This window comes from Salvelinus fontinalis, chromosome 28 (genome assembly GCF_029448725.1).
Source record: "Salvelinus fontinalis isolate EN_2023a chromosome 28, ASM2944872v1, whole genome shotgun sequence".
In the NCBI taxonomy this organism is placed as follows: domain Eukaryota; kingdom Metazoa; phylum Chordata; class Actinopteri; order Salmoniformes; family Salmonidae; genus Salvelinus; species Salvelinus fontinalis.
Window position 1 is genome coordinate 13,988,770 of NC_074692.1, and position 14,284 is coordinate 14,003,053.

Genomic DNA, 14,284 nt, shown 5'->3' on the forward strand with positions numbered 1-14,284 from the left:
TAATGCGCATTTGTGTTTCACATGCAAATAATCTTACTTGAGAATATTCAACATCCAGAAACAAAGCTAGGATTTACAAAGATAAAAAATGGTCAGGGAGACAATCAGTGACGTCCTTGATATAGTACTTATACAGAGATCAATATATGAAGGGATTACTGGTAATATAATCAATTTAACAAACTAGACAGAATAACAGAACCTGTGTGAAATTGTTTGGAGAGAGACATGATACCTTCCCCGATCGACCTTAAACAACTACATTATCTTGCATTTAATAATTAGCAATACATATCCAGCATACTGTTAATTTAACATAGGAAGGATGGATATTTTGTTGCCTTCATATCTTAGCGAACACAAATACATTTGAGCACAGACACCACTGTTTCATTTGATGTCGTCCACATTAAAATCACTAAAAGGCTCTGCTTTCACTGAATCTTTTTATCAAACAACACAAACCATAGCAGAGCAGGAAGAACATGTAAAACATCAGCCTAGACAGTGTACCCCTGGCCAATTTTACTCAAAGACGCCTTTGAACAATGCAAAAACACAACATATCTTTTTATGATACTGCTGTTTGAGAGACAGTTAATAATTTAAAAAAAACATTTGAGTAGGAAAAAAAGATATATAAAAATATTACTTGATGGCGTGATTAAAGCAGTCTGTGGGAGGAGGCCCACACAGAATCAATAGGAAAATGCCAATGGCGGAGAACACACAGGAAAAGAGAGCAGGAGATTAAAGCAACAAGGTGGCCATTGACAGCTAAGATACAGCCTCTCTTTGGCAGCACTTCTCAGAAGATCAATACTCATCCACGGAAAGTAGACTGCAATCAAATCAGTGGAAAACGTTTGTGTGTTAGTGCTCGAGGTGAGACCACCTTCTTCCTGCTACTATGCAGTAATGGTGATGTCATCGGGCATTCTGGCACTACTCTTTTCGACCAGGTTCTTATCAACTATCATGTCAATGCAACACAGAGAATTTGAAAAATAGCAACAAAAGAATCACGACAGTGAAAGTGCATTTTGAAATCAATGCTATTTCATAAGCTGGTAATAATAATTGTAAATAAAATATAGAAATTAATAATTGTTTTGAAATTAAGCGAACCACTGCCCTCTGTTATCACACAATATGTGACAGAGAGACATCAGTAGCCTGATCCCCTGCTGCCAACTATGACACCGGGGCCCAGTGGAGTGTGACCGTACACCTGGCAGGGTGGAAACCCCTGGGTGGCCCAGACTAGCCCAGCAGATGTCTTGGTGCTGGGGCTCGTCTAGCGTCTGCACTGCAGCAGCACAGTGGGCTGGCTGCTCTGAGAGAACAGGAAGGCAGATAGTCAGGCGGGTGGGGCCAGCCCAGCACAGAAACTGTAACTCCCCCTGGCTCCTAAGGCTGTGGCTCGCGAGCCGCTCGTTATTCCAGCTTATGCCAGCTAATGCTGTTATCTCGGCTACATCCAATTAGAGGAACCTTTGACCTACCTCCGGAGGCAGGTTGCTGGCCATGCACTGATCTGCTTTAACAGACATATGCAGACAGTAAAGGAGGTAAAGAAGGCTAAACCTCAGCTGTACAATCACCCTGATCCTATTATGGTCACTCACCTTAGGCCCGATGATGATGAGCACTACCAGGGGATTCTCAGTGTGCCACTCTGAAAGACATCAACCAGAGACAGTGACTGACAGCCAACCAGAATTTAATTTACTTTCCAAGTGCTTCTGTGTGGCAATACAAATGTAAAATTAGCTCAAATACAAGATCAAAGCATGTAATTGTAGCAGGGCTTGCGTCCAGTGAAAGTGATGGCAGAGGATGTAATCCCTGTACCTGAGAATGCCTCCAGCAGATAGAGAGGATCCTTCACTCTCCTCAGGCCACAGACTAGTAGGAACACATGCAGGTCCTCCACATCCTCCCCACTCACACCTGGGAACAGATAGGCAGGTAGCTAGAGCAGTGTATGACACAGACAGACAGCAGTGTATCACAACCCATTATAATGAACAGGGAAACTACCACAGCAGATAATGACAGCCATTCATCAGCCAATGGGAATGAGGAAGAGAGAGCAGTGACAAATGCTCTAACAAATCTTTCACATCACAGCAGAAACATTGACAGAGAATAGAAGCGGTGGTTTATTGACAAGCATTGGGAAGTTGTCATACAGACAGATCAGTTTCATAGAAATGTGCAATACAGCAGCTGGGAGTCACATGGGTGCATTCCTACATTGAAATTGACTGTCAAGGTGTAAGTAGGGAGTTACAGCTGTGTCAAGGTGTAAGTAGGGAGTTACAGCTGTGTCAAGGTGTAAGTAGGGAGTTACAGCTGTGTCAAGGTGTAAGTAGGGAGTTACAGCTGTGTCAAGGTGTAGGTAGGGAGTTACAGCTGTGTTAAGGTGTAAGTAGGGAGTTACAGCTGTGTCAAGGTGTAGGTAGGGAGTTACAGCTGTGTCAAGGTGGGTTACAGCGGTATGTAGGTAGGGGGTTACAGCTGTGTCAAGGTGTAAGTAGGGAGTTACAGCTGTGTCAAGGTGTAAGTAGGGAGTTACAGCTGTGTCAAGGTGTAGGTAGGGAGTTACAGCTGTGTCAAGGTGTAGGTAGGGAGTTACAGCTGTGTCAAGGTGTAGGTAGGGAGTTACAGCTGTGTCAAGGTGGGTTACAGCTGTGTCAAGGTGGGTTACAGCTGTATGTAGGTAGGGTTTACAGCTGTGTCAAGGTGTAGGTAGGGAGTTACAGCGGTGTCAAGGTGTAGGTAGGGGTTTACAGCTGTGTCAAGGTGTAGGTAGGGGGTTATAGCTGTGTCAAGGTGTAGGTAGGGGTTTACAGCTGTGTTAAGGTGTAGGTAGGGGGTTACAGCTGTGTCAAGGTGTAGGTAGGGAGTTACAGCTGTGTCAAGGTCTGAACGAATATGAAGGCATGTGGAAAGATTATACCATTATCTATTGTTGCAGGCACTCAGGATACAACTGAGAGTGCCTTTACCAGAGACAACCCATAGAAATTCACAGAATTCCATGTCTGTGTCAAAGTATTCTCAAATTCTTGAACTCCTTCCAACCTCTAAGAAGAATAGGAGGCTTAATAATGACCCTTACCTCAGCTGATGGTTCATGTGCTGTGCACCACAGATTTAAACTCATCCTATTATGGCTGCTTAATATAAGAGCTCAAGTAAACAATAACATATACAGACAGCTTCTTGGAATGAAACAGGGGTGATACAATTACTTTAAAAGGCCTACAGTTATGAGATGTGTTAGCAATCTGGCCAACCAGCAATTAATGACATAGTTTCCGAAAGTGACAATTACAGCAACTGAAAAGTGTTGACCATAGGGAAGAAATAATACAGGTTGTCAACAAACCAGGACTATGTTAGACCATCATGCAGCTGATGCATTAAAGTAACCAGTGCCTTCTTGTAACTTAAGAGTCTGTAAATACACATTAGTCTCAGACATTGTGAAATTGTCATTGACCTAACAGCTACAACAGCACACCCAGAAAAATCTGACTGACAAACATTACCGTAATTGCTGGACTATTAAGTGCACCTGAATATAAGCCGCACCCACTGAATTTAATTTTTAATTTTTATTTTGTACATAAATAAGCCGCACGTGTCTATAAGCCGCAGGTGCCTACCGGTACATTGAAACAAATGAACTTTACACAGCCTTTAAACGAAACACGGCTTGTAACAAAAATAAATAGGCTTTAACGAAACACGGCTTGTAACAAAAATAAATAGGCTTTAACGAAACAGGCTTGTAACATTTTTTTTTTTTTAAATAGCAGTAAACAATAGCCTACCAAGAAAGTCCTTGGTCACTATCTTCCTCCTGTGCACTGAAACCACTGAAGTCATCTCCTTTGGTGTCGGAGTTGAATAGCCTCAGAATTGCTTCATCCGATGTTGGATCGTTTTCATTGCGCTCTCCTCACTTTCATCCGGAGGCAAACTCATCCAAGCCTCATTTTCTAGTTCGGGCCATCTGCTTTTCTTTCCTCTGAAAACTTTTGTTGTCTTTTTGCACTAAGTCAGTTTCTCACGCTGCTGTTTCCAACGTCTTATCATCGACTCATTAAGGCTCCTGTGCAGCAGCACTATTTCCTTTTCCAACAGCCAGATCGATCGCCTTCAAATTGAAAGCTGAATCATATGCATTTCTCCGTGTCTTTGCCATGATGAGGGAGATAAAATGACTACAGTAATCAGAATGATGGAAAGTTTGAGCGCGCTCGATTTACGTCACATTATGTGACGGTGCTCAGTTTTTTGGCGGCATGCATTTGTGAAAGCGGGAAAAATCCATAAATTAGCCGCGTCATTGTATAAAGCGCAAGGTTCATAGCGTGGGAAAAAAGTAGCGGCTTATAGTCCGGAAATTACGGTACACAATGGAGGATAATAGTATGTACTATTATTACCCATGTCTAATTGTCTACAATTGTTTGATTGGCAGGTCAGTAAATTAGACTTAAAATCATGTATACTTGTCTATATATTCTAATTTAGAAAATAATATGGATATTAGATAATAATAGCTGCCAATCGATTCATAACAAATCTCTACCTCAATTACACATACTATACATACCCACCCCTGACGTGGACTCACAATAAAATATAATCCCACTCACAAATAAAATTGCTTGCACACACACAGACCCTGTAAACATGTGACTGTGCTACAGTGACAGACAGTGAAATCCCTTCCTGCCAGATAAGGCCAGCTCAGGAGGATAAGGCAGCCCTTTAATACTATTACAGAGCATCTTAAAATGACAGCGCACAGAGTGTGTGACAGTCAGGCCACTGACCCCAGGTCTGCTGGAGCGTAGGGAGGAAGCAAGCACTGTTGAATCCCAGCCTAAACCAATACAAAATAACATACAAAAACACTGCACTGTTCACAACGGGATGATTAAAGACATAAGCAGCACCAGGTGATGTAGGGAACAGGGCCCTACTGTATCACAGCTTCTATTAATTTAAACAAAGCAGTAAAAAAGATGTGGAGCCCTTTGGGGTATTGGTTACTTTTGTGAGATCAGCAAAATCTCCCATCCACTCCATACAGTCTATGCAGCATAAGACTCAGCAGCGCGGACATGGAAACCTGATACTTCAGCATTCCCTGATTTCCCCTTCCGTCCTCTCTTTACCAACAGCCCTATGGGACCTGGAGGAATACCACAACTAGGAACCTGTTTTTGTGACTTCCTTACCTGCCTTGTGAAATGTCCACATGTCTATGATGCAATAGATAAATAATACAATTATGTTTAATTTAAACTGAATTTCCTCGCACCAATTCAGGGGCGGACAAAGGGTGTCAGTTAGGATACAACCTTTCCACGACTTAAGATCTAAATGGAGACAGAGGAAGAATGGAGGAGTGCTGGAAAAATAGTTCACAGGCCTGTCAAAGTGGGCAAAAGAATCCAATACAAATAGAGAAAATAAAACCCTCTGGAGACTTAGAAACAATTCATCTGTCTTGAGGGGAGAAACTGAATTGGACAAATTGTCTGTTTTGCCAGCAGCATTTGTTTTTTGCCTGTCTCCTGTCCCTTATATCGCAGAAACACTTTTTTGTTCTTCTGCCTTTGATGTTGAAGGGCACATTGCATAGCTCCCTGTCATTGTTGAGTGTGTGTGTGTGTTCCGTGGCTCCTGTCAGTACGTCTGGAGACTGCCACAGTGTAAAACATACTGAACACAGAGGCTAAATAAGAGCTTCTGAAACACTGCAGCTTTCAAACTTAATTTAACGGAATTTAGGGAAAACCATAGGGAGTTAGACTTGGGACTGCCATTGCCACCAAGAATATTCCTAACGACTGCATTGAAATCTACTATTCCTACACACTTTGGCAGCACTAGAGAAAATAAACACAATATTGTTTATAATTGCGGCCTCTTTCAGCTTAACTAATGCCGCACAGCCCATGCCTTTCTAGAAGAGACGGTGTAGTTTAGTTATGCCTCTAGAGGAGGTTGGTGCCAGCGTATTCCCTCTGGACAGACTCAGAAACCCTCTTCCCTACAGTGTAAAACCTGCCCTACACTATACCCCCCCCCCCCCCAACCCTCTGTGATCTCCTAGGGCTGTCTGTCACTCACCAGCCTGCTGTCATTTGCCCTGCACCTGCCTACACCCTCAACCCCACAGCGCACACAGCAGTGGGGCAACACTCTACTGATACTCTGCCTTTGATGGAGCTGCAGCCTCAGGATCTTCCTAACACTACACTCTCTGCCCTTGGCTGTTTCACCACAACCAAAGGGTAATACAGAGAGAGAAGCAACTTCAATCAGGCAGCTGGGTTGCCTGGGCCTCATGTTCCACTAAGGAGGTACACTACATGAACAAAAGTCATGCTCGGCGAACATCTCATTCCAAAATCATGGGCATTAATATGGAGTTGGTCCCCCCTTTGCTGCTATAACAGCTTCCACTCTTCTGGAAAGGCTTTCCACTAGATGTTGGAACATTGCTGTGGGGACTTGCTTCCATTCAGCCACAAGAGCATTAGTGAGGTCGGACACTGATGTTGGGCAATTAGGCCTGGCTCACAGTCGGTGTTCCAATTCATCCCAAAGGTGTTCGATGAAGTTGAGGTCAGGGCTCTGTGCAGGCCAGTCAAGTTCTTCCACCTATCTCGATAAACCATTCATGTATGGACCTCGCTTTGGGCACGGGGGCATTGTCATGCTGAAACAGGAAAGGGCCTTCCCCAAACTGTTGGCACAAAGGTGGAAGCACAGAATCGTCTAGAATGTCATTGTATGCTGTAGCGTTAAGATTTCCCTAACCTGAACCATGAAAAACAGCTCCAGACCAATATTCCTCCTCCACCAAAATGTACAATTGGCAGTATGCATTGGGGCAGGTAGCGTTCTCCTGGCATCCGCCAAATCCAAATTAGTCCGTCAGACTGCCAGATGTAGATAAGTGATTAATCACTCCAGAGAACGAGTTTCCAACGGCGATGAGCTTTACACCACTCCAGCCGATACTTGGCATTGCGCATGGTGATCTTAGGCTTGTGTGCGGCTGCTTGGTCAAAGAAACATTTTGTGAAGCTCCCAATGATCATTTCTTGTATGGACATTGCTTCCAGAGGCAGTTTAGAACTCGATAGTGAGTGTTGCAACCGAGAACAACCAATTTTTACATGCTACACGCTTCAGCATTCGGCCGGCCAGTTCTGTGAGTTTGTGTGGCCTACCACTTTGTGGCTGAGCTATTGTTGCTCCTAGATATTTCCATTTCACAATAACAGCACTTACAATTGACCGGGGCAGCTCTAGCAGGGCAGAAATTTCACAAACTGACTTGCTGGAAAGGTGGCATCCTTTGACGGTGCCACGTTGAAAGTCACTGAGCTCCTCAGTAAGGCCATTCTTCTGCCAATGTTTGTCTATGGAGATTGCATGGCTGTGTGCTCGATTTTATACACCGGTCAGCAACGGATGTCGCTGAAATAGCCTAATCCACTAATTTGAAGGGGTGTCCACATACACTATATATACAAAAGTATCTTGGAGTGTGTTCGCTGGGCCATGACTCTCCCTTCGATTAACATTCTACCCTCAAAGCCTCCCACACACATTTTGAGCTGAAAATGGCCTACTCTAACCTACATACAAGAGGAGAGTTTTAGTTATCTGCCATTCTCACTGTGTGTCATGGTGCAATTGCATGGGAGGGCACAACAAGCCTTGTTTGGCAGAACGAACATGTTCTGATTTACTTTGAGACAAAACAAAAGGAAATAAAAAAAGTGTGATATTGAAAAGGAAAACAGGCAGATGAGAAAGGGACCCCCACTGTGCCTGAGTGTGTGTGAAGACATGGAGGGGACAAGTGTTGACAGGAAAGGCTAAAGGATTGATCTCTTTCTGACGCTGGAGGCGTTGATTCTGCCAGCGTGTTTTGTTGTGTCTGAGAAGAGCTGAGAATTAAAGTTATGAAGATTGAATAATTATTATTCTGGGAGTAGAAATAGGGCCTCAGCGTGTGTCAAAGTACAAAAGAGGGAATATAACAACTAATCTGGTACACAACATGGAAACAAAGGTATCCAACAAGAATCTATTAACCGTAAGACTGCATGAACATTATTAAATAATTTTTCTAAAATACTAAAAGGAGCCTACAATTTGTAACTGTTAATTAATTCTGGTTTACATGTTACAAGGTAGTTGAAGTTGTACTAGATGGATGTACAGGATACACATAGTATACACCGACCAACATCCAGGTAGCCAGGCTATTGTATGCTTTCTCACACACAGACATGCAGAGAAAAACAGCACAGGCAGTCTTTATATTAGAAAGTAGTAAACTACAAAGAATCATACAGAAGCTATATTACATAGAAAACACAACAGCTGAGCAGCCACTCTTATCTCATGTATACTGAATGGGGAAGTGAATGTTGGCAATCAGTATTACTGGCACCAGTGTAGAAACCTGGTTAGGAATGGCCATGTATGGGAGAGCTATTAATCACAGGGTGTTAGAGAGCTGCATCCCTGAACTGCCCTGAGCTCTGATGTACCTGGGATGGAAATTGTCCTACAATGTTCAATTTAAAGTCAGGGCTGTGTGTGGGGAAGCTACTTTGAGTAATGACATACATTTAATATGGAGGTGGTGGGATAGGGACAGAGGAGTAGATCAAGCAAGCGAGGAGAGAGGGAAGAGGGGGAGATGGGTGAGAGCGAGAGAGAAAAGGGCTAATGTGCATGTCCTCCAGGTCTTCTTCAGTTTGTTGCTTAAAAACCTGTCATCTCTGGTTTATTTCCTTTATTTCTTTCCATGTTAACTTTTGTGAAAAAAGTACCTGAGCGCCTTAGAAATTCACTCCAGCAGAAACTCTGAGCCGCCTCAGTCTTGATCCCTTCAGAACCAAAGAAAATAAACAGTGTGTCTGTGAAATAGGTCATTGTATTTTCCAAGAAAGAGTTAAGTCATATTAAATGGTCCAATGCAGCCATTTGTATCTAGATAACAAATCATTTCTGGGTAACAATCAAGTACCTTACTGTGAGTATTTTGAATGTAAGCAGAGGGCTAAACTCACTTTTTTACACCATTTCACGGTAAGGTCTACTACACCTGTTGTATTTGGTGCATGTGACAAATACAATTTGATTTGACCAGACAGTTCAAAAACCCCACCCAGCCAAACAAGATGAAATCTCAGACGGTTATTTCAAACAGCTCAGAAACTAAAAGTGCATTATAATAATTTTCACAATTTCACAGTATTATTCCAATCTCATAGTGTGGAAACATAAAACACAGAAAAATCTAAATTTTTGACTGCACTGCCCCGAATACGGACATACATAGGTCATCTGTGGGAGGTAAATGCGGGGGTCATAGGATTAATGATCATTTACTGACAACCCTGACTTTCTTAAAGTTCATATCTATCATTAGGCTGGCCTCCGCCATTTGAACACGCTAATGTGCTCTGTGCAACTTATCACACAAACTCCACATTGGGTGATGACAATGAGCCACTACTGTGTGACATATGATGTAAGATAACACATCTGGGATTGCTACCTCCTGACATGTTACATCTTTCACAGGTGGGTGCATGCATCATTACTGTACTTCTCCGGGTGGGTTTTGTCACCGACATCTTTAGTGGGTAATAGAGTTGGTTAGCACATCTCTCTGTAACCAGGCTTTGCTGAATACACTGGCAGCAGTCTTGTCTGTTTTGCTGGGGCTGGGCACTATTGGCTCAGCAGACATGCGGCTTGGAGACCTACAGTACACCTCTCTGTGCTGCTTTGTGCTGACCCATGTGGTGTGACAGATAGCCAATGGCAAGAGCGACTCAAAATACTCTACTGCAGCATGTTGTGGTGGGAGAACTGCCAAAGCTGCTTAATGCAACAGCAAATACTACCACAGACACACAGGGAAGCACAGCTATGGGCAGTGAATATTCCATCCTACTGAGCTTACCTTGAGGCTGGACGTAGATTTTGCTGCTTTGGGACAGCTGGGGGAATGAAAACAGAGAATATGATATTGGAAAAAAATCCTGAAAGTTTAATGCAGCAATTTAAACATACTAAATTATTTGCATGGTAAGACATACCCCATTAAGGAGAACTAACAAGAATGGTGACAGGCAGTTTCATAACAGAATATTTTTTCTCCTACAGATAACTGTAAGCAATAATATGTTAACATAAAGTCTATATATTTTTTTTTTACGGTCAATTTGCAGTGTACAAATTATGTGCTGTATGTTCTGGCCCCTCAAGGAAAAGGGGATGGTCAGGGGGCCGGAATATACAGAAGTTATAAATCATTTATACACTGAAAATTGACCCCAATAATCACAAACAGATATAGTATTTGACAAAAACAGAATCATTTCAAACCTTGATTATATTGGGATACGATCACATATACCTCTCTATGCGTGGGAATATTTGGGAACAGATTTCCTAAATTGCTGTTGATCATTGCTGGACAGCCATTTAACTCTTGCCATAGATTTTCAAGACGATTTAAGTCAAAACTGTAACTAGGCCACTCAGGAACATTCAATGAATGTTATCTTGGTAAGCAACTCCAGTGTATATTTGTCCTTCTTTTTCAGGTTATTGTGCTGCTGAAAGGTGAATGTCTCCCAGTGTCTGTTGGAAAGCAGACAACCAGGTTTTCCTCTAGGATTTTGCCTGTGCTTAGCTCTATTACGTTTATTTTTATCTTAAAAGACTCCCGAGTCCTTGACAATGACACACATACCCATAACATGATGCAGCCACCACTTGCTTGAAAAATGAAGAGTGATACTCAGTGATGTTTTTGTTGTTTTCAATATGCCCCAAACATAACGTTTTGTATTCAGGACATAAAGTTAATTTATTTGCCACATTTTTTGCAGGTTTTCTTTAGTGACCTATTGGAAACAGGATGCATGATTTTGAATATCTTTATTCTGTACAGACTTCCTTCTTTTCACTCTGTCAATTAGGTTAGTATTGTGGAGTAACTACAATGTTATTGATCCATCCTCAGATTTCTCCTTTCACAGTCTTCAAACTGTAACTGTTTAAAGTCACCATTGGCTTCATGGTGAAATCCATGAGCAGTTTCCTTCCTCTCCGGCAACTGAGTTATTCAGGACGCGTTTATCTTTGTAGTGACTGGGTGTATTGATACACCATCCAAAGTGAAATGAATAACTTCAACATGCTCAAAGGGATATTCAATGTCTGTTTTTCTTTTTTTTTACCCATCTACCAACATGTGCCCTGACTTGTTAAGCAAATCTTTACTCCTGAACTTATTTAGGCTTGCCATAACAAAGGGGTTGAATACTTATTGACTCAAGATATTGGAGCTTTCATTTTTAATTCATTCATTTGTAAAAATGTCTAAACAACACTCCACATTGACATTATGGGGTAATAAAGGCCAGTGACACAAAATATACATTTAATAAATGTTAAATTCAGGTTGTAACACAAAATATGGAAAAAGTCAAGGGGTGTGAAAACCTTCTGAAGGCACTGTGCATCACCACCGCAAAATAAGCATAAACAGTCATCACCAAGTGAAAGGGGTGAGCCCAAGCCAATAATTCACAGTTGATGGAAAGGTAATTGACTGGATGTTATCACACAGTTAGACTTGATCTATCCCCCATGTGTGTTTTCTGTCTCAATAAAAAGCGTGGCACAGTCTCCCTGCGGCTGCCCTGATTGCATGCTGTCACTGCTAGATGACAGCGATAAAGCGTGCCATTTTCCTTAATCTGGAAATAAAACATGGTAATATTGTTATATTGCCACACTATTATGGGACGGGCCAGGATATTGTGTTTTGGTTAGTAAAACCATTCTGTTTTATTTACTGTGGCTGTCAGGTTCCTGCTGTCTCTTGATGTGCTATAAATTGGAAGAGTCACTCGCTTCCACAATGACCTCTGAGATGGCTTGCCCCTTTAGACGGCCATCATTACACATATCACACACATAATTTGGCAAAATATTAGCAGAAATTTCCTTTCACGACTGCCATGTTCTCAATACAGATTTATATGAACATTTCAATGAACCAGCTACTATATAACTGAGAGACATACTGTAATTAAACACTATGGTACACATAAAACACACCTGGCCATGTACTTGAATGAGCCATCTTTGAACCCCCACTTTACAGTACGTGAGCTTGCTCGGTTTAAAATGGTCATATGTGAGCACTACTACAAGCAGAGTTAACACTGATGAATGAATCATAGCTACCAGAAATACTTCAGCCTCTGCTTTCAGCTTGTCAGTAAATGCAACAGCAAATCTGTAAAAAAAGAAAACCCATTACTTCAGTTAATGGTCATGGACAGTATGATAACACAATTGTCTTTCAGGGTTAGCATCTGTCACTCCTTTCCAAACAATAAAAGTTGAGAAAATATCAGAGCAGAAATCAAAGGCATATGACAGGAACTCCACAAAAATCTGCTAACTGAGGATGCGTAGGTGAGGGTGGAGAAGTTGCTGCTGCTGGTTTGAGGAAGGATTTGTGCGTGAATCAATATGTTATTTTGGGTGGGTTTGATATCAATTCCAATTATTTAGGAGACAAACCTAACTGATACATCTGCCGATATACAGTTTTACAGCAGGGACATAAAAAAGTGGCATTTACCACACAGCCTTTCAAAGGAGCAATTGTCCAATATGAGAATGGCCACAAGTGTTCAGAGAAGCATGACATTCCCTTTTCTCACCCTACTTAATGTATATCGTGGAATAGAATTATCGCCGATATCGATAAAAGGCCAATATCGGTGAAACGATATATTGGTCAGGCCCTACTAAGAATACAAAGGAAATGTTGAAAAAAAGGCAGTAATGTGCTATATTTCGAAAGGATCGTGAATTGGGCCAACAGGCCTAGTTATGGGTGACTGAATTTCATGATCAAGGTTTGTGAGGAGAGGCGGTAACAGCAGGAGGCGCCATGACTGAGACGTTTGAAGTCATGTGACCCAGATTACACCAGTGTTCCCCAGAAGCAATTATCCCTTAGACTCATACTCGATGGATGTCTTACGGGCTGTAAAATCAAAACAACACCCTTGAAAATAAAGACACAAAGTTCTCTGTGAAATAAGACGTATAGCCTAGGCTCAGATACTGAGCCAATGCACCACTAGCCAGCAGCATTAGAGGCAGGGCGGGATCCCACGAAGATAGAACACATAACCAGCCCAGCTGGGGTTAGCTTCACTGGTAAGACAGTTCAACCTCACTGTTTCATGCCAGTAATACAGACCCAGAAGGTCTCCTAGTGGTAGCTCATAGTAATCCTGTCTTTATTTTCCCACACATTCTCACTGTACTTCAGCCAAACCTCTATGGTGCACTATCCACTACTGAGACTATATAAAGAAACATAGTGCAGTCAAGGCAGCAATTATACAATTGTTATGTGTGTGTGTGGTCTTAAAATGTGATACTGTAAATTATAACGTATTCATTCAATAGCAAGTTTATTGGTGTTATATTTTTCAGATCAACTGCATGGGCTTTTAAGTAATGTGTCAGGGGTAGACATTTAAAATTGCAAAAAAGCAAGGGAACTGTCCAGAGTACAGTAGTTAAAAATTGTTAGCATGCATTCTGTATGCATGGTCAAGTCCTGGCCTGGTTTAGATCTTATCTGTCAGAAAGATATCAGTTTGTCTCTGTGGATGGTTTGTCCTCTGACAAATCAACTGTAAATGTCAGTGTTCCTCAAGGTTCCGTTTTAGGACCACTATTGTTTTCACTATATATTTAACCTCTTGATGATGTCATTCGGGAACATAATGTTAAGTTTCACTGCTATGCGGATGACACACAGCTGTACATTTCGATGAAACATGGTGAAGCACCAAAATTGCCCTCCCTAGAAGCCTGTGTTTCAGACATAAGGAAGTGGATGGCTGCAAATGTTTTATGTTTTACTTTTAAACTCGGACAAAACAGAGATGCTTGTTCTAGGTCCCAAGAAACAAAGAGATCTTCTGTTGAATCTGACAATTAATCTTGATGGTTGTACAGTCGTCTCAAATAAAACTGTGAAGGACCTCGGCGTTACTCTGGACCCTGATCTCTCTTTTGACGAACATATCAAGACTGTTTCAAGGACAGCTTTTTCCATCTACGTAACATTGCAAAAATCAGAAACTTTCTTTCCATAAATGATGCA

General features: G+C 41.8%; 1 protein-coding gene across 2 annotated transcripts in view; it reads right to left on the reverse strand.

Annotated features, from left to right (window-relative positions):
• The window catches only part of glt1d1 (glycosyltransferase 1 domain containing 1), a 44,669-nt gene that overhangs the window by 15,561 nt on the left and 14,824 nt on the right, over positions 1-14,284 (reverse strand). For both annotated transcript variants that reach the window (XM_055886726.1, XM_055886727.1), the window contains exons 4-8: positions 12,334-12,385; positions 10,034-10,070; positions 8,892-8,948; positions 1,855-1,953; positions 1,629-1,678 (exon numbers count right to left, since the gene is read on the reverse strand). In XM_055886726.1, coding sequence (XP_055742701.1) covers positions 1,629-1,678; positions 1,855-1,953; positions 8,892-8,948; positions 10,034-10,070; positions 12,334-12,385 — 295 coding nt within the window. The remainder of the gene's footprint in view (positions 1-1,628; positions 1,679-1,854; positions 1,954-8,891; positions 8,949-10,033; positions 10,071-12,333; positions 12,386-14,284) is intronic.